Source organism: Sus scrofa, chromosome 7 (assembly GCF_000003025.6).
Source record: "Sus scrofa isolate TJ Tabasco breed Duroc chromosome 7, Sscrofa11.1, whole genome shotgun sequence".
Taxonomy (NCBI): Eukaryota; Metazoa; Chordata; class Mammalia; order Artiodactyla; family Suidae; genus Sus; species Sus scrofa.
Genome location: NC_010449.5, coordinates 29,101,208 through 29,122,110, shown reverse-complemented (window position 1 = coordinate 29,122,110; position 20,903 = coordinate 29,101,208). Strand labels below are relative to the sequence as shown.

The window sequence follows — 20,903 nt, the reverse complement described above, 5'->3', positions numbered from 1 at the left end:
AGCAGCGAGGGGGTGACCCATGGAGCAGAACTGAAGACAGATCAGCCTGACTTGACAGAAACAAGGTTTTTCAGCCAGGCTGTCACAGGCGTCTGACAGTGTGCATGTGCCACCACCAGCAATCAAAGAACTGGGGTGGCAATCATCAAATGTCCCCTTCAACCACGGCTGTCACCCTTTCTGACTTACCTCAATGGTTAACCGAGCTGGGTGATTTTCCAGAAGTAGCTGTTCCGCTATCTCCTGCACTGCTTTGATATTTTCTTCCTTTTGATCAAGCTCTCTCATTAACTCCTAATTTAAAGAAAGAGTCGAGAAAGGTGTTAGAGGAAGAAAGACTCGGAAATACCCCCATCCCCACCCAATCACAGAAGCGGCACTCACGGCGTGATATTCGCTCTTCCGGGCTATGTTGGTGTTTCTTTCACTCCAGTCGTAGGCAACTTCCTCCTCTTCTTTTTCATTCAACCAGATGAGTTCATTAGTGGCCCGAGTTACAAAATTATGGAGTGTATCGAGGTGGCGTTCCTGATTCCTAGATGTATTCTTTACAAGGAAAATCACCGTAAGAATTGCATTTTTGCCATGTAGAGATGAGGAAGACGGAAAGTTAAAAAAAAAAAAAAAAAAAAAAACACAACTTACCAAGAGTTTTGCATACTGACTCTCCAACCTGTGCAACTTTTCTGTGTAAGTAAGTTTAAGAGGTGCTGTCATCTGGATCTGTAACATGGGATAAAAAGATGGCAGGGTTAGCAATCTTGTTTGGGGGGGGGATATTTTCCTATCACATACATTTTTATTAAAGTATAGTTGATTTACAGTGTTGTGCCCATTTCTGCTATACAGCAAAGTGATCCCATCATACACACATATACATTCTTTTTCTCCTACTATCTTCCATCATGTTCTACCCCAAGAGATCAGATATAGTTCCCTGTGCTGTACAGTAGGACCTCAAGCTTAGGATTCTTAAGCAACTCTGACTCACAGGCAAGGTATCTATTATCCTGTTACAGGGTCTTTAGAGGAAGAGCCAAAGCTGGAATGAAATACATACAGATTTGAAATTCACAGACCTCACTGATCTTAGCTTCTTTGAGGCTGGCTTCAAATTCTTCAATAGCTCGGTGAACATTTTTATGATTCTCTAAATGGCTTTCAACACTCGGCAGGTCTGATCCCCACTCTGTGCGGTCCAGCTGCACCTTCAAACAGAAAAATATGAGGTTAAAAAAAACAAAAAAACAAAAAAGCAACCTGGGAGCGGGAAAGCCTGAAACTCTCAGATAAAGTAAAGGTTTTTTACCTGCATCTCATCAACCCAATTCAACAGATCCTGAACAAACTTCATGTTGATTTCCTCTTCGGTTAAATTCTGATCCAGCAGAGATGACTTCATAAGAGGCTTTCGAATCTGCATCAGCTTCAGAGTCTGCAGTGAATTTGTCTCTACCCCTGAGCTGAAATTTGGAAGCACTCCAGATGGGAAGCCAGGTGTATACGCAGGAGTGACAGATGGGGTCAGGCGGGAAGTCAGGCCCGAGGTCACACTGGGTGGGGTCAGGGAGGGCGTCAGCCCTGAGTTCAGACTGGAGTTCATGGTCTGTGCGAATCCCGAGTTTAAACTCTGCGTGATTCCTGAGATCATGAGCCTCGTCTGCTCTGTCGTCAGCACGCGGCCTTTGCTGTACATTGAGGAACATTCATTCCTTAAGGCCATGATGTCATCGCGCAGTTTTGCCACTCTGAAAAGAACGTCAAAAGCGTTAAGCTAAGACAGAAGAGACAGTTTTACAGAAAGTGAACCCTAATGTAAACCCAGGACTTTGATTAACAAAATTGTATCTGTCAATATTGGCTCAGCAGTGGTAACAAGTGCAGCACACAATGCAAGATGGTAATAATGGGAGAGAGGTTTTAGGGGGTATAGGAACTCAGTACTTGTTTTTCTGTAAACCTGAACTGCACAAACAACCTCTATTTTAAAACACCATTGTAATCACATGGATAAAAGTTTGCATCATTTGTGTGTTGACCTATGAGCACTTCCCATCTTATCACACACTCCTCATAACTACAAGATACAATAATTCTACACTAGGATATGAGCCTTCTCCTATTATTTGGCACCTAGGAGTCCAAATTTTTGTTACTATAAAATATTTCCGATGTGAACAAGGGCTTTCCCCCATATTTATTTAGACATTTTCCACATTTAGAATATTACTATAGATTCCTAAAAGTGGAATTACTGGATCAAAGCATCATCTATCATTTCTGCTTTCTACATACCTCACATCTTTAGATATTTACATATGTATAATATATAGTACACCTCCTAAAAGGTTCCATTCCTACCCCCAAATCCACTTCACAGAGATACAGATTTTTGTATACATATTTTTCCAATATTTTGTTAGCAAAACTGAGAAGTTGACTTAAAAGATAATTTTCTTTCATTTTTCCTCTCTCCAGTATCACACATGAATATTTCAACTGTACATTAGTGACTACAGCATTAAATATTATGTGTATCATAAAGCTTTTTCTATTACTCATCTTTGAGCGAAACGTAGTTAACGAAACAGAACAAAACTAATGTGATGCCCATTTTCAACAAAAAAGAGCATAAGAAATATGTCATACATTTGTCACTCTCTACATTCCCATATTCCAAGTGCCATGAAATGGTCACACAGATGGACAGGACAGGGATGACAAGAAACACACTTACCTCTGTACCAACTGGTCTGCCTGGTAGTATTTTCCATCAGTAAGAATCTGTACATCAATTACATGCTGGCGTAAAAGGTTCTCGCATTCCAGGATATACCCGGCAACTTCTGCTTCATTCTGAAACTGCACCCCTGATTCTAATCGTTTAGAATCCTGAATTTCAAAAGAACTCAGTATCAATTCTGCGAACAAGTATCCAAACTTGCCTCAAATAAAAGAGTGGACAGAATCTCAGATTTTTTGTTTTCCCTTTTGGAAAACATGTTTTCCCTTGGAAGAACAAAACGATCAGAATCTTTAACAAACTGTACGTTTCAGGACACAAACTGACTAAGGTTATGCCAAGTTTTAGTTCATGGGGATGCAGAGACCCCACCCTCACCCCAACCCCCAAAAGTTCCTGATATTAACGTACAGCCTGGAGAGCGTTTCGGGCAAGTAACAGTTTGTCTTCACAGACGACGCTGTCCCTCTGAACTCGGCTCGCAATCTGCTGCAACATTTCCAACCTGAAAGAAGGGAACGCATGAAATCAAGCCTCTCCCTTAGAAGTCAGAAAGGTCGCCGTTCCTGAAAAACACCGCCTTGTGAAAGAAAAACGCCGTCCCACGCCACGAAGCCCGTACCTGTGTCCATCCAAGGATTCATTGCCAAAGCTAATGCAGGAGTTGACCAGGGTCGGACCACAATGGACGGAGAGGAAGTTTTCATTTGAATCGAGACTCGTCCGAGTGCTGGTGGTGTTACTAAACACAGAGTCGCTGCTACGGTAGCTGTAACTACTGCTATGCATCCTGACCCTGAAATGATGCTCTTCCTTCGAGCAGGAATAGGAGCCTCACAAATACACGGTCTGCGTCTAGTCTAATGGTGAAAAGCGGCAGCAGAATGTTCCAGCGTTTAATGGCTCCTTAAATAGGACCTAACATGCATATTCAATACTCAGCAAATAAGATGCTAATAACCACTCAGAAGAATCTTGCCTCCAGCCAGGCTTTTGCTGGCTGAAGGCTGCCTTTTGCAGCCAGCACGAAAGCCCTACATGTAAGGACAAGGCCGGCTGACGGGCGTCACTGGAAAAGACTTGCCAAATATTTTCACCAAGCGTCACCCACTTAACAACCACCACAAAAACAATTCCGATGCCTCACAGAAGCCCAGGTACACTTCATTAAGATTTACTCTGGCAATACCCATTCATCAGCTAAAAGAACACAAACAGTCCATCCTAGCCTGGTCAGTGCCTTTTGCAAAAGGCCAAGTCTACAATGAAAAACAGAGTTGAAATCTGATACTTAAAAACACCTACCAACAAATGAGTTAGACTAGAAGCAAAGGCCCTCTCCTTTTAAACTACCATGGGGTCTGCTGATTAGGTTAAAGTAAATTATCCGTTTACCTTTCTTTATCCGAATTCCCCGAATGTTATGTCTAATCTTAGTATTTTTCATTTATTTTATATTTTTAAAAGCCAAGACGCTAAGAAGACTACCAATGCAATGCTTGCAAGGTTACTTTGTCCGTGCTTGTTTTTCCTTCCTCTAGGTTATTAACTGGCATACGATCATTGGCTCTTTCCCATTTGTCTTTGACACACTCCCAGGCCACATGGCTATTATTTTGCAATAGAGTCAATGCCAAAAAACTTGTTGCATCAAGAAAAATGAAGGCATTTATCCAGCCAAGCTCCTAAATAATTTCCTACCCTCCAACACTGCAAAGCCCAACTGCTGCTTCTCCACCTGGGGGAATACTTTTCTTTTCAGAAAGTAAGAAAGGGGAATTTGAGAGTGAGGTGTCAAATGTGGTTAGTACACAGAATAAAGCACCAGGAGCTCCCATTGTGGCTCAGTGGGTTGCAAACCTGACTAGTATCCATGAGGATGTGGGTTCGATCCCTGGCCTCACTCAGTGGGTAGGGATCCAGCATTGCCATAAGCTGTGGTATAGGTTGCAGACACTGCTTGAATCCCGTGTTGCTGTGGCCGTGGCAGTGTTCTGTCAACTTCTCTCCTGACATTTGTTAAGCAATTGTTGTGTGCCAGAAAATGAACTCATCCTTTTATAGACATACTTACCACCACCAAATGCAGTAGATGCTATCCTATCCTGCTCATAAAGGAGGAAACTGAAGCTTAGAGAGGTTAGTGAGTCTAAGATCACATGGCTTAGATGACATCACTTACATGTGGAATCTAAAATATGGCACAGATGAACCTGTCTACAAAACAGAAACAGACTCACAGACATGGAGAACAGGCTTGTGGTTGCTGGGGCGGCGGGGGGGGGGGGGGAGGGAGTGGGATGGACGGGGAGTTTGGGGTTAGTAGATGCAAACTATTGCATTTGGCATGAATAAGCAATGAGGTCCTGCTGTACAGCACAGGGGGCTCTATCCAATCGCTTGTGATAGAACATGATGGAAGATAACATGAGAAAAAGAATGTATATCTATGCATAACTGAGTCACTTTGATGTGCAATAGAATTGGCACAACATTGTGAATCAACCGTAATTTTTAAAATTAAAAAAAAAAAAAAAAAAAACCACCAACACACAACAAAAATAGAAGACCACACTGCTTGGAAACTGAGCTAATAATTCCCCTGGGAAGGACTCGCTCCCAAACCTTGAATCACAGTCTTTTACTACCATACATGAAAACGCAGCTGCTCTTCAGACCACTAGCATCTACTCCATATCCCTTCCTGACATCCTTTTATTTCAAATGATAAGCTAAGCATCTCTGTTTAATCACCCAGAATCATCTCCTCCACAAACGGCCCATCCTGGGTATTGTTAACAAGTTCTGGTTCTAATGATCCAGTTATGTGCTTCGACAAGTGTGCCATCACAAGCTGAACAGTGGCCTGACAAGTCAGGCCTGCCCCACATCATCCATGGGAGGTCACGGGGGCAAAGAGAACCCTGTGTACCCAGGGCCTCTGGGTAGCAGGCACGGTGTTAAGTGCCGGCAACACAGGGACAGAAAAACCAGGAGTCTGTCTCCACCTTGTCAGAACTCACGACTGTGGACAGGCAGCCGTTCATCAAACAACTGCAGACACAAATGCAAAATTACAACGCGTGTCCATGGGAGACTGAGGACCAAGACCCGTGAACCGGCCGGGGAGACCCAGGGGAGGTGCTCGAAGGGAGGGGAGGGTGAGACAGGCTTCCCTCCCGAGGGGTAGATGTGCAAAGATCCCGTCAGCAGGGTGGCTGTGCCCTGGCGCATCAGAGCTGGGGCAGGGCCAGGGGGTGATGCCGGGCCCCACCCTGTAAGGCCAGCCCGGGGGACCAGACCCCAAGTCCCACACACCCCGAGTCAGCCTGGGACACAAGGACAGTGATGGAGACAGACCCATCCAGAGGACCAAGGATCATGCATTTCTAGAGGCTTGAACCTGCGTTGACTGAGCTTCCTCGAGACGCCACCTCACTGCCCTTCCGACCAGGTTTCCTGCCCTGGAGCCAAACCACAGCAATGAACAAAAGAAGTTCACTGTTGAGCTATGCTGTGCAGGTATGAGCATCCGGGTCCCAGGACCCTGATTGGCCTTAAGACCGTAACCACCGCCTTAGGTGACACTTCTGTTCACACACAGCCTAGGCCCTCTGTGACCCTGGCTTCACTGACTCGCATCAAACCTCAGACAAGAGCTTCTAGATGCGGAAATGGAGGACCAGAGAGACCGAGTGACTTCTCCCAGGACACACAGCCCAGCCAAAGGCCAAGGATAAATGTCAGTCCCGGGCTGGCCTGTCCCCAAAGCCAAAGTTCTCCCCGAGCGCCCGCCACCTGCCCGCTCACCTCTCCACCTCGGGCCGCAGGGCCTTCTCCCTCTCGAGCATGGCGATGATGAGCTTCCCCCACTCCTTCTCCACGTCGTTGGGGTGGTAACCTTGAAGCAGTTTGATGCGTCCGAACTCGATCCAGATCTAGGGGGAAGCACAGAAAAGGCCCTGTGAAGCCGGGACGTAAAAACCCACGTTCCCTAGAGAAAGACCATAAAATAAACATTGTCTGTCAATACAAAGGAAGTTTCTCTCACCTCTAACAATTTATACAGGCGTTTAATTTTTGATTTTTCTGTCTCCTTCGGTGGGATTTCTGTTTCTTTAAACTGTAAATACTGGTTATAAAGTGCCTAAAATGAAAGGGGAGGCAAATGAGCAAACTTCAAAGACCTATTTTCATGATCACATCACGTAAGGTCACCACTGCAAGTGCTATCTGCTCTGTTGCCTGCCTTTGGTGGAATTCCTTTACCAAAGTGACAGGGAGTTCCCCGGTGGTGGGGTGTTGCCAATGCTATGGAGTGGGCTCAGTCCTTGGCCCTGAAACCGCCACATGCCAAGAATACAGCTAAAAAAATGAAATAAACTGATATTCGAGAGCACCACTGACTCCCAGCCAGGTGGTGGCCAGGCTGTATGGGGTCGGAGGAGGGTGTGATGACTGGTCTGAGCCCTCACCCCACTGGGATCTGCACAGTCAGGACCAGGGCCATGTCCACTCTGGCCCTGCTAACAGCCTCCCATCGTCCAGACGAGAAGACAAGACGCAGAGTTCCCATGGTGGCACAGCCAAAAGGAATCCGACTAGGAACCAAGAGGTTTTGGGTTCGATCCTTGGCCTTGCTCAGTGGGTTAAGGATGTGCCGTTACCATGAGCTGTGGTGTAGGTTGCAGACGCGGCTTGGATCCTGTGTTGCTGTGGCCGTGGTGTAGGCTGGCAGCAACAGCTCCGATTAGACCCCTAGCCTAGGAACCTCCACATGCTGAGGGTGCGGCCCTAAAAAACGACAAAAGAGAAAAAAAAAAAAAAAGACAAGATTCACTTTCCAAACCCTGTATTTGAGCTTTTTGTTTTTGGAAAAAATAATCTGACGACTCCCATGAAAGGGGTGCTGGGGTCATCTCCTCTATTTCACACGGTCTATCCTTTTTAAAATTTTGTGACCAAACCCGAAGGATAAGGAAGTTCCTGGGCCAGGGTCTGAGCCACAGCTGCAGCCTACACCACAGCCACAGCCGCAGCAACACCGGATCCTTAACTCAGTGCCCTGGGCCAGGGATCAAACCTCAACTCCGCAGTGACCTAAGCTGCTGTATTTGGACTCTAAACCCACGGTGCCATAGTGGGAACTCCCAGTTTCATGGTCTAGTCTTGAAAACAAAATTTTTTTTTAATGGCTGTACCTGCAGCACATGGAAGTTCCCAGGCTAGTGGTCGAATCAGAGTTGCAGCTGCCGGCTGCTGGCCTACACCACAGCCACAGCAACGCCAGCCCTGAGCCACATCTACAATCTATGCCACAGTTCATGGCAAAGCTGAATCCTTGACCCAGGAGCAATGCCGGGGATCAAACCCACATCCTCATGCATGCTTAACCTGTTGACCCACAACAGGAACTCTGAAAGCAGAATTCTTATTGGACAGACAGGACCAAAAATTTGATTTCGATGTCCCATTGGCCCAGTGAAGCAGACGTTATGGTAAATGATGAAAGATGCTACTATGTGCTGCTATCATTATAGAAGGTTGAAACATATAGTTCATATAATATCTACATAATTTATAGATATTAGCTTGGGACTCTCTTAAATATATGTTTATCATACTTATTTAAAAGGACCTGGGAGTTCCCACTGTGGCACAGTGGTTAACGAATCTGACTAGGAACCGTGAGGTAGCCGGTTTGATCCCTGGCCTTGCTCAGTGGGTTAAGGATCCGGTGTTGCTGTGAGCTGTGGTGTAGGTTGCAGATGCGGCTCGGATCCCGTGTTGCTGTGGCTGTGGCATAGGCTGGCGGCTACAGCTCCAATTAGACCCCTAGCCTGAGAACCTCCATATGCCATAGGTGCAGCCCTAAAAAAACAAAAAGACAAAATAAAAACAAATAAATACATAAAACGACCTTATAAGGATTATACTGATAAGCTGTCTTCACATTCAATAAACATATACAATTATTACATCCTGATTCGTGCTGCTTTAAAACAAATCCCTTCAATTATCCAGGCAGACACATTTCTCTGAAGGATTCCATTCAATGTTTTTGCTGGCTAAGAAAACTGATAATCCCCCATGATACTTTTCCTGTGTCCTGTCCTGTCCTAGACACCAAGCAAGGAATCTGTGTAGTCACCCCAACTTCTCTAATAACTTATGAATCTGCATTAACCAGAAGCCAGCACACATGTACTCAAATGTCCCCGACACCAGGAACCCATCTGGAAAGAAGCGGAACTTGAAATCTGAAAATTGTTTTAAACTCAAAATGCAACATTGTAGGAGCCCGTCGGTGAGCAAGCACGGAATGCTGTCCTGGGCGCTAAGCGCTGTTTGCAGAGATGTGGTGACAAAAAGGGGCAAAGGGTTCCTGCCCGGAGAGGTCCCTGTCTACGCAGGCGGACAAACAACTCGGGGAAATTAAAGAGCATCCAGGAGACACAGGAACTTCATGCCAAGGACAAACCCCCTGTGGCAGCAGGAGTGAAAGCTGCTCCACAGACATTCGGGGCAGACGCGTGGTCATCACTACCTTCAGCAGGGCCCACCCTGGTCAGTGCCCTGGGTTTTTGCAATTTTAGTCTGGTCAGAACAATATCTACCATTCGAGGAATTCGATGATATTCACATGACCCATTTCTTGAAACACAGGATACTACGTGGCTATTAGAAATCCAAAGGGACAAAATGAGACACTTTATCTTCTGTATGTTTACACATGTGCCGTCTCGCAATATTTCAATAACGTCTCTGCCTCAGAGAGACGGCCCCGAGTTCTTAGGTAGCCGTGAATGTTCTACTAAACCATGAACTCATTCAGGCTGGAGCCGGGTCTCTAGTTTCAAGTTCATGGAGAAATATTGTATGTATCTCTGGCCATGCAATAGAAGCCTCTAAGGCCGGTTTGTAGCAGGATGTGACCACAGGCACACGCCCGCCTCTGTCCCGTTGACAGGCTTCTCACTCCCTGCTGCCTCGGCCACCTGCTGGCTCCAGGCGCCTCTTCTGCACCCAGAACCACCTGGCAATGCCACTTCCAGAGACCCTCACAAATAAACCTTAGAACCTGCAACAATTCAGACCCAAAGGACTATGAGTTTCTTTAGGATGTTGCTGCTCTTACGCTTTCACTACCGATGTTTACATGCATATTCTCTTATAATAGATGAATAAATAATCTGCCTACCCTGCCAAGCACAACTTTTCTTTTCTTATTTTTTGTCTTTTTGCCTTTTCTAGGGCTGCTCCCGCAGCATATGGAAGTTCCCAGGCCAGGGATCCAATTGGAGCTGTAGCCACTGGCCTACACCAGAGCCACAGCAATGTGGGATCCAAGCCGCATCTGCAACCTACACCACAGCTCACGGCAACGCCAGATCCTTAACCCACTGAGCAAGGTCAGGGATCGAACCCTCAACCTCATGGTTCCTAGTTGGATTCATTAACCACTGAGCCACGATGGGAACTCCCCAAGCTCAACTTTTCTTAAATTTCTGATATTACAGAACTATGTTAGCATCATTTAACAGTTTCATAATAAACGCAATCACACTCAATATCTGTAAGGACCCAGACCTTTAGTTCCACAGGGTTATTAGGGAATGTTCTCTCGGACATGGTGGTCACGTGGTGTCGGATCCACTGGATGAGGTAGTTGACCATGTTCTGGTATTCGATCCACTTGACTTCAACATCCTAGAACAAGAAGACGACAGACAAGGTCCACGTCTGCAGATCGGGACACTCTCATCCAAGCCAGTTTAGTCAGCAGTGGATCAGTGCATTGACGCGTCCTTAAGCCTGACAGAGAGGACCAGCTGAAGGCTTTCTTACTGTCCCCATTCTTTTCACCCCAATAGCTTTAAGGACACAGTGTCAACACCTGACCCCTAAGACTCTGATCCAGGGACAGAGGCTGCCTGAAGCACTGGGTTAAGAAAGTTTCTGAGGCTACATTGAAACATAGCAGAACAAACACTGTGATCAATGCAGGGTGTTTTTCAGGCACTCAAAAGCATCCATAAGCTGGGTCAGGTGCCCTCTCGGCCAGCTTCTCCAAGGCCACTGTATGGCTGACACTCAAGAGAGCTACAAATACATAGGGAACTAGACAGGAATGAAAATTACGGGAAAAAAGTATCTGGCAGGATCATTCAAGTACTCATTAAGCAAACTTTTCAAAAAATGTTAGACACTGGAAGATTGTCAGCAGCTATGTGAAATTAAGTATTTGATGAGTGTTCAGAGTACTGTCCTAAATGCTGTAATAAAAACACAATACTTTAACTCATGATGCCTTTTTCTTTTTTTTTTTTCCATCTTTTTAGGGCCACACCTGTAGCACATGGAAGTTCCCAGACTAGGGGTTGAAACAGGAACTCTTTGATAAAAGGCATCATGGGAGTTCCCATGGTGGCTCAGCGGTAACAAGCCCAACTAGGATCCATGAGGATGTGGGTTCGATCCCAGGACTTGCTGTAGCCACCAGCCTACACCACAGCCACAGCAATATGGGATCCAAGCCACGTCTGCGACCTATACCACAGTTCACCGTAATGCCGGATCCTTAACCCATTGAACCAGGCCAAGGATCAAACCCGTGTCCTCATGGATCCTAGTCAGGCTCGTTACCGCTGAGCCACCATAGGAACTCCCATGATGCCTTTTATCAAAGAGTTTCTGTCTAGATGAGGAGGCAAGAGAGAGTCATAATATAAACAGTGACTACAGATGTGCCTCAAAACGGTCACTGAAGGCTTCCTGGGAGAGGCAATCCCTGGGCAGGTGTGCGATATTGTTGGTGGGTGACAGGAAGGACCAGAAAAAAGATGGGGGTGTCCCAAGGGAGCCAGGACCCTGAAACAGAAGGACCCTGAAACAGAAACACCCTGGGTACCACAAAGGGCTCGTGTCGGGCACGTCACAGGTGAGACACAGGTACACAGAAGTGACATATGGAGAACCATGGATGTCACAACATCTGGACAAGGTTTAACCTTGCAAGCCACACAGAGCCACAGAACGTTCGCAAGCTAAGTTTTGGCATGACGTGCAGAACTGATGAGAAGAGCAATGGAGACAGTAAACCCTCAAGCAAGCTCCCCTCCTCATTTCAGCGATGCCACAAGAACATTCTGGAGCAACGCTCAACCCCCATCACTGGCAGACCCTGGAGCAGAGGACAAGCACAGAGCAAGTGACTTGGGGACCAGCCTTTGAGAGAAAGGACAGGAGAGAACAAAACTAAAACTGTAGCATACAGGAGTTCCCACTATGGCGCAAAGGGATCAGCCGCGTCTCTGCAGCACCAGGACACAGGTTAGTTAGATCCCGGCCTGGAACCGTGGGTTTAGCATCTGGTGGCTTAGGTCATAACTGCAGCTCAGATGTGATCCCTGGCCTGGGAACTCCATAAGCCACAGGGCGGCCAGAAAAGAAAAATAAGAAGAGAAAAGGAAAGACAGAAAAGAAAAGCGAAAAGAGGAGAGGAGAGGGGAGGAAAGACAGCAGCAGCACACAGAGGCGAAATAAGATGCCAGAAAGCCGAGCTCCGAATCTCCAGCGTGCAATAACATGCGGGAGGAGTCTGCAGGAGTGAGCAGCCAGGGTGAGGTGGGGGGGGGGCCCTCCCAAATGCACGTGTACGGGGTTCCTGTCCCCCCAAATGCACACGGCACCTGCCAGCAGAACCAGCACAAAGTACACGGCTGAAGGCTGAAACCAACTGCATAGAGAAGCAGGGGGCGAATAAAGCCTCCAAAGCTCCCTGCCAGAGACCTCACCCTGCTACAAAGTAGCTGAGAGTTTGGTAAAAACCAAATCCCCTTCCTCTGGGCCTCACTTTTATTATCAGAAAACAGTGCAAACCATCTCATCTCCTGGGATCACAGAAGTCCGCCTAGAAATGATCACAAACCTGTGTGTGATATTCTACACACAGAGATGGCTCTCAAAGAGGGCGGCTGGAAAACAGCGGCAAGGTACGAAAGAGAATCTGCAAGTTGAGGGGTTGCAGCTTTTATTTATAAGATGCCATGCAACTCTCAAGTGCCTGTTTTATTTATGACAGAGAAACGTTTGTCCATTACACCTGAATTGTCGTGGTAGAAGGGTGTCCTTCAAATGCACACAGTATTCATTCATTTAGTAGCCTATTAACGTGAATCCTTGAAAAACTATCTGACATTTTTTTTTAATCTTTTTTTTTTTTGTCTTTTTTTTTTTTTTTTTGCTATTTCTTGGGCCGCTCCTGCAGCATATGGAGATTCCCAGGCTAGGGGTCGAATCGGAGCTGTAGCCACAGGCCTACGCCAGAGCCACAGCAACGCGGGATCCGAGCCGCGTCTGCAACCTACACCACAGCTCACGGCAACGCTGGATCCTTCACCCACTGAGCAAGGGCAGGGACCGAACCCTCAACCTCATGGTTCCTAGTCGGATTCGTCAACCACTGCGCCACGACGGGAACTCCTGACATCTAAAATCTATAAAAAGCTGGGGAGTTCCCATTGTGGCTCAGCGTAAACGAACCTGACTAGTATCCTGAGGACACAGGTTCGATCTCTGGGCTTTGCTCAGTGAGTTAAGGATCCAGCATTGCCGCGAGCTATGGTGCCAATCCCGCATTGCTGTAGGCTGGTGGCTATACCTCCAATTCAACCCCTAGCCTAGGAACTTCCATATGCAGCAGGAGTGGCCTTAAAAGGCAAAAATAAAATTAAAAATTAAAAAAATAAAATAAAATCTGTAAAAAGCACTATGAAAGAATTCGGTCAACTGGTCCTTTCTGAGTCAGAAGCCTCAGGTGGAAAGCTCAATACTCACATTTGCACTGATGCCTTCGCCGCCCTCGGGGACTTTGGGAAACGCATCATAGAGAGACGACACATAAGTTATTACTGACTTTTCATCAGGTGAGGAGACATCAACATCTAAAAGCAGCGACAGGCATTATCTCACAATGCTGGTCAATCACTCTGGATCAGACTTTCCAGCCGGCCCATACCTGGTCAAGGTAATCACTCACCTTCTGGATCCAGAAGTCGAATAACACCGATTTTCTCTGCTACGTAGAAAGCGTGCTCTAAATTTGCAAGGTTGCTTTGAACAGCAACAGTATTCATGTCTATCAGGTCAGGCCTAGGAAAAAATTCAGCACATCAGTGATGTTTCTCACGTGCCAATTCAGCATGACATTTACATGTGTATCTCTTGACATCACAAGCCCTGCAAATCTTCATACTAAGCCTGAGTTGAAATATAGAATTTTATTTATTTATTTATTGTCTTTTTAGGGCCTCACCCGCAGCCTATGGAGGTTCCCAGGCTAGGGGTCGAATTGGAGCTATAGCCGAGGGCCTACACCATAGCTATAGCAACGGGATCTGAGCTGTGCCTGCGACCTACACCAAAGTGCATGGCAACGCCGGATCCTTAACCCGCTGAGCGAGGCCAGGGATCGAACCCGCCACCTCATGGTTCCTAGTCGGATTCGTTTCTGCTGCACCACGATGGGAACTCCGAAATATAGAATTTTAGAATCACGGACATAGAAAAGAGATTTGTGGTTGCCGAGGGGGAGGGAGAGGATGGAGTCGTGGGATGGACGGGAGTCTGGGGTTAGTAGATGCAAACTATTCCATTTACAGCAGACAAGCAATGAGGTCCTGCAGTACAACACAAGGGACTCTATCCAGTGTCTTGGGATAGAACATGATGGAAGATGATAGAAGAAAGGGAATGAACACGTATGTAGGACTGAGTCACTGTGCGGTACAGCAGAAACTGACTCAACACTGTAAATCAACTACACCCCAATAAAAAATAAATCTAATTAAAAAAAGAGGAAATACAGAGGTTTTTTTGTTTGGCTACACCCATAACACGTGTAAGTTCCCAGGCCGGGGACTGACCCTGCACAGGACGTGAGCAGCTACAGTGACAATGGCACATCCTTGAACTGCTAGGGCACCAGGAAAGTTCCCAAATACAGTATTTCATCCAACCTTGAACACTGTTCATTTCTCTCAGAAACATCTGTGCACCAAAGTCAAATGCAGCAAAGAAAACAGAACAACTTCAGCATAAGCTCTCAGCAAAGTGTACAAATTCCTCATGATCAGAATATATCTGCTGATCTGTGCTGCGCAGCCTGTTTAAGCTCCACCACTTGAAGATGATCCTTTGAATCCTAGAAGCAATTTCTCTGTGTTTCCTCCCAAACACAAAGAGCTTATGCCAGGGCACTGTCACCCCCAGGACACCCCCACGCGGGTCGCCCTGTCCTGTCACTGCTGTTTTCCAAACCTTCTCATCCTGGAAGCAGAGATCAAGCCCACCTCCTCTGTGAGCTCTGTTAGTTAGAGCTCACTAACCTTCCCAGCCCTTGTTTTTCTCCTTCTGTTCCCTGAATTCCTTAGAGTCCCGGGCCTGTGCCAGTTAACGGGACCCTTGGAATAACCATCTACTTCTTTGCCCGATCAATTCACTGTTCAATGTGCAGGCACATCCTGTTGATCCCAATGGGTCAACTGAAGAGAGCAGGAACCAGGTGGGTTTTGTTTTGTGTTTTTTAATAATCTTTTTTCTTGAATACAAAGCCCTTATAAATATGGTTCAGTTATTCATTCAATCATTCTCTTTGGTGCCAGAACAGAATGCTAACAAAAGGGACAAAATGACTATCCCAATTTTCATACATGACACTTTTTTCATTTGTTTGACAGTAATTCACCTTCACAAGCATGCATTACTCACACACGAGACTTTTCACCTCTTTCTAATGTGAGACTTCCATGACCCTCCAAATAAACCACAGGGATGAAGTAAAGCTAGTCGTCGTAGCTACATACAGACAACAACAAATTTCCCAGGAGTTCCCTGCAGGCCTTGCGGGCTCCTTAAGGACCCGGTATTGTTACTGCTGTGGCTCAGCTCACTGCTGGGGCACAGGTTCCATCCCTGGCCCCGGGAACATTTGCAGGCCACGGACACAACCACCAAAAAGGAAAAAAAAAAAAAAAAAAAAAAAAAAAGCACAGACTTCCTAAGGACTCCTCGAATAAGAAGTTGGAAACTTAACTTGAGGCCAAGAGCCAGTCAGGAAACTTTCCTCTCAAAAACAAAGCACTGAAGAATGCAGAAACAAATGTGAAAACTTAAGTAAAGCCTTCAGAAAGGGTGGTACCCACCCCCTAAATCTCTGAGTAAGAACCTGTTTCTCAACTTTCAAGGAAAGGCTCCCTGCACCTCCAGGGGTGTTCGGTTTGTCTCCAAATAACCCCAAGGGGATCCGCAGGAAGGGTGGGAGGGCCGGGCAGAGGGAGGATGAAATAAAGGCTGTTTACAGGAGGAGCTCTTGGGAAACATCTCGCTCATCTCAGGAAGGTAAACAGCAATATGTGTCATTATTTTTACCTAAAGAAAGCCACTTAGAGCTTTAAAGCACTTTGAAGTGTTCGCAACCTTGAAACATAGCTACTGACCCACTGCCCAAGAATTATGGGGAAATTCTTCAGCGCTTTTCACGTTGCCACCAATGACTGCTGAAAAGGGACCCTCCCTTTATCACAGACACAATCTACTGACAACAAGAGGTACATACACGACATGCCTCCAAAAAACCCGTATTTTGAAGAATCTGCCAACTTCACGATACTAAACAGGTCTGTATAAGTCTAGACAAAAACAAACATCTGGAGTTCCCGTCGTGGTGCAGTGGTTAACGAATCCGACTGGGAACCATGAGGTTGCGGGTTCGGTCCCTGCCCTTGCTCAGTGGGTTGACGATCCGGCGTTGCCGTGAGCTGTGGTGTGGGTTGCAGACGCGGCTCGGATCCCGCGTTGCTGTGGCTCTGGTTAGGCTGGTGGCTACAGCTCCGATTAGACCCCTAGCCTGGGAACCTCCATATACCACGGGAGCGGCCCAAGAAATAGCAAAAAGACAAAAAAAAAAAAAAAAAAAAAAAAAAAAAACACACCTGAAGTTCCTAAAACTGTTGCGCATCCATGAAGTTCAGACCTTTTGGAGAACTAAAACCCAGCGTTTCTGAGTTTGCCAAACCGCTCAACAAGAGAGGACACGTCGCCCTGCAAAGCCTGCCTTCAGCAAAGGGGGTAAACACTGAGTAATCCCCAGAATGAATACGGTCATTGAAGAAGCCCGGGCTCCACGGGAGGATAACACACAAAGCCTCCCTCAGAATGACACAAAAGCAGCCCTGTCCGATGGCGGGCAAGTCCCCGCTTTTGCCACGATGGTTAACTCTGCCGTGGAACCAAACCGGCAGTGGTTTTCCCCCAATAAAAGGCTGAAGTGGACAAAAATCAATGAGGCAAAAAGTGCCTTAAAACAATGAGAAAGCAGCACTTGAATGTCAGAAACCCGCCCTCCTCTGGGGGCTCCTTTTCAGCCTCCTGGCTGCCGGGCTCAGGCAGGTGCCAGAAGCTTCCAGAAGCCCCTGTGCTGCGAGCCTTCCTCACTTCCTTCCCAGCCTCACTGGGATCATACCACCTTTCAAAAGGTCGGCAATTCTCCACACACAGAGGATTTATAGTTTCATCCCGAAGGTTCCATTTCACCATCTCGTCTCCTTTTTGTGGAACTTTGACAGGAAATTCTCTGTTCCCATCTTAGGTCTGACCAAGCAGAGACAAAAGGTGAGCGACTTGGCTCCTGTATTAATCACAGATAGTTCAGCACCACCTCTTCTAACGTCCCTGTTTTCTCAAAACGACTCAAAATCATAGAATGAAATCCTGGGTCACCCAGGCTTTTTACAGAAAATACAGCTTACTTGTATTATTCTGTGAAAATGCAACATTTGCTAAATGACTCCGACACATCCTGGGCAGCACTTTTAAAAAACATAAATTTATATCCTACCTCCATCCCATGAAATCAATAAAAAGAACTGACAAAGAAAGAAAACAGGAGGTGACCACATACATTTTAAATAGTAAGTATAAAACCAAGATAAGGCCATATGATACTGTTGAAATTAAGGCCAAAAAGGAAAGAATACTGCCGGGCACGCTTAGAGCCTTTAATTTGTTCCAAAAACACAGGACAGAAAGGTGTCAGACAAAATGCCCAGTGTCATAACACAAAATAATTTTGGATAGAAATAACGCTTATCTTTATCCAATATCCATCCTTTTTTTTTTCTTCTTCTTTTTATGGCCATACCCGCAGCATATGGAAGTTCCCAGGCCACGGGTTGAATTGCAGCTGCCAGCTTACGGCACAGCCACAGCAACACAGGACCTGAGTGGCGTCTGCAACCTATGCCACAGCTCACGGCAACACCGGATCCTTAACCCACTTAGCGGTTCGATCCCTGGCCAGGGATCAAACGTGCATCCTCATGGATACTAGTCAGATTTGTTTCTGCTGCACCACAATGGGAACTCCCATCCAACATCCATCTTAAAAGACCATTCTCCCTGGACGAAACAGACACACATGCACCCACAAGTACACACAGGTGTATGTGTGGCACTTATGGGTATAGAGGTATTTGGGGTTTTGTTGGTTTGTTTCTTTTTCTTCTGAGGCCACACCTGATCATATGGAAGTTCCTGGGCCAGGGGTCGAATTGTAGCTACAGCTGCAGGCCTATGCCACAGTCACAGCAATGCCAGATCCTTAGCCCACTGAGCAAGGCCAGGGATGGAACTCACATCCTCCCAGATACTAGTCGGGTTCTTAACCTGCTGAGCCACAACGGGAACTCTGAATATAGAGGTATTTGGATCCCTTGCTCTCATAATATAAAGATATTGCCACCAACATTCATAGTCAAACTAGAGGAACTTTAAAACTGCATAAAAGATGTTTTGGTTTAGATACTTTATCAATATATTAGCTCACCTAAGAATCAGATAGGATTCGGAGAGAAAATGTGGCTCATGCAGCGTGATAAACAGCTTCCACATTATATCATGTCAAACCCCAAGGAGCTCTGATACGAGGAGCAGGAAGTAAAGTCAGCATGGAAGAAAGGACTTAGAAACTGCCACCGGAACGTCCTAGAGGAGGCACTGATCACAGTTAGCGAAGAGTTGAAAACCTCTTACGTACAGACCCAAGATTACCAAGGCCTGAACCAGAAATGGGGCAACCGCCGGAAGGACAGACATCAGGAATATCAACCAAGGCCAGGTCAGGATTTGTTCTCAAACTAGGCATAGAAATGATTAAATCCAGAGTTTGGGAGTTCCTGTCGAGACTCAGGGGAAATGAATCCGACTAGGAACCATGAAGTGGAGGGTTCCATCCCTGGCCTCGCTCAGTGGGTTAGGGATCCGGCGTTGCCGTGAGCTGTCGTGTGGGTCCAGATGTGGTTTGGATCCCGTGTTGCTGTGGCCCTGGCGTAGACCGGCAGCTACAGCTCTGATTCAACCCCCAGCCTGGGAACCTCCATATGCTGTGGGTGCAGCCCTAAGAAAGAAAGAAAGAAAGAAAGAAAGAAAGAAAGAAAGAAAGAAAGAAAGAAAGAAAGAAAGGAAATAAATAAATAAATTCAGGGTTTGCTGGGTTGTATTGGCACTGAACAATGATGTGTGGAGTGGATACAGCCGGAAGTTTTGAACTGAACCTTTGAGAAATTTTCCCTTTACTTTACAAGTCATGACAGAGGGAAGCAGAGTCCATTAATACGGAATAAAAATGCATGGGGTTGTTCTTGGGTCCCCTTTGTTCAGGAAATGTCCACTGCAACCCCCACCCCAACACGCACCACCACGTCAACGCAAATTCTCCTGCTTCCACCATCATCTCCTCCAGGAAATGCTTTTCTCCCTTCTCCATGTTCTCTGCTACCTTTATTTCTGGCCTGGAAGACACCCCTGATTCAAAGTTCAGCAGACGCTCTCCACTCTAATCTCTACTGACAAAGCCACCATCCGTGGCTTCCTATCAGGACTGGAAGAGGAAACAGGACCCATGTCACAGCGCCCCCATCGTCTGCATAAACATGCGGGGTTCTGAGGTTTCCTAAGGGCTTTTTCTTTGCTGAAAACAATCTGAGAAAAAAGGGTGAGGTTAAAAAAAAACCATGCAAGGGATAAACTGCAATGTTTCCGAAAGCATCAATTATGGCTCCAGGTTCTGAACCCTCCCTTTTCATGGGCCCTTGGCTTCAGCTTTTGGCCAAGCTGCTGTTGCGCTGTTACTGCAGAATAACGACAGTCACAAACCCATGACAGGGACATGTACGGATAGCTACTGTGTGCCAGCCAGTGCACAGAGGCTTCAAAGGCACCATCTCACTGAATCCTCTCTCCAACCCTGTTATCGTCCTGAACTTAGAGATGGAAAATCTGAAGTTTCAGGCTCCAGAGCTCAGACAAGGGCAAAATCTGACCAAAGACAGCCAGTACTCGAACCCAGGTTTGTCTCAGGGCAAAGTCTGGGCAGCCCACTGCACTGTGCTGGCCCTGTACACTGAGAGCTGATCCAGCAGTAATATCCAACATGAAGTGACAAATCCAGATAGAAAAAATGCAGAAGGAGTTCCTGTTGTGGCTCAGCGGAAACCAATCTGACTAGCATCCATAAGGACACAGGTTCGATCCCTTGCCTCATTCAGTGGGTTAAGGATCTGGTGTTGCTGTGAGCTGTGGTGTAGGTCACAGACACAGCTCGGATCCTGCACTGCTGTGGCTATGTAGGCTGGCAGCTGTAGCTCTATTCTACCCCTAGCCTGGGAAGCTCCATATGCCACAGGTGCAGCTCTAAAAAGGAAATAAATAAATGAATCTAGAGAAAAGCACCTGCTGAGGACTGCAGTGGGGGAGGCGTATTTCCTGTTGCTCTAACTCTGGAATACACTATAGAATGATTGATGACGTCTGGAAAAGATGCCATGTGATAACAGATTTTTTTAAAAAATTAAAAATCAAAGCTGCTTAAGTAATAAACCTTGTGATTTGAGATAACTGATCATCCTAAAGGACGCTAAACATGAATTTTCCTTCTCAGTGGAGAAAAATAGAAACAGAATGGTGGCTCCCAGGGTCTGGGGGGAGAGGAGGTTCTATTTAACAGGTGTGGGGTTTCAGTTTTGCAAGACGGAACAAATTCTGCAGATGGAGAGTGGCAATGACCACACGGCACTCTGAATGGATTTAATTTACAGTGAGC

The 20,903-nt window shown here is 46.3% G+C and overlaps 1 protein-coding gene across 32 annotated transcripts in view; it reads right to left on the bottom strand.

Moving 5' to 3' along the window:
• The window catches only part of DST (dystonin), a 487,727-nt gene that overhangs the window by 178,039 nt on the left and 288,785 nt on the right, over nucleotides 1-20,903 (bottom strand). For 29 of the 32 annotated variants that reach the window (XM_021098565.1, XM_021098572.1, XM_021098573.1 and 26 more), the window contains 12 exons: nucleotides 13,785-13,897; nucleotides 13,583-13,689; nucleotides 10,334-10,453; nucleotides 6,795-6,890; nucleotides 6,554-6,681; nucleotides 3,155-3,248; nucleotides 2,738-2,892; nucleotides 1,310-1,748; nucleotides 1,080-1,208; nucleotides 646-723; nucleotides 385-546; nucleotides 190-294 (listed from right to left, as the gene is read on the bottom strand). In XM_021098565.1, coding sequence (XP_020954224.1) covers nucleotides 190-294; nucleotides 385-546; nucleotides 646-723; nucleotides 1,080-1,208; nucleotides 1,310-1,748; nucleotides 2,738-2,892; nucleotides 3,155-3,248; nucleotides 6,554-6,681; nucleotides 6,795-6,890; nucleotides 10,334-10,453; nucleotides 13,583-13,689; nucleotides 13,785-13,897 — 1,726 coding nt within the window. Of the gene's footprint in view, nucleotides 1-189; nucleotides 295-384; nucleotides 547-645; nucleotides 724-1,079; nucleotides 1,209-1,309; nucleotides 1,749-2,737; nucleotides 2,893-3,154; nucleotides 3,249-3,365; nucleotides 4,625-6,553; nucleotides 6,682-6,794; nucleotides 6,891-10,333; nucleotides 10,454-13,582; nucleotides 13,690-13,784; nucleotides 13,898-20,903 lie in introns of those variants that run through there. The other 3 variants (XM_013977759.2, XM_005665878.3, XM_003128338.4) reach the window with 3 other exon arrangements.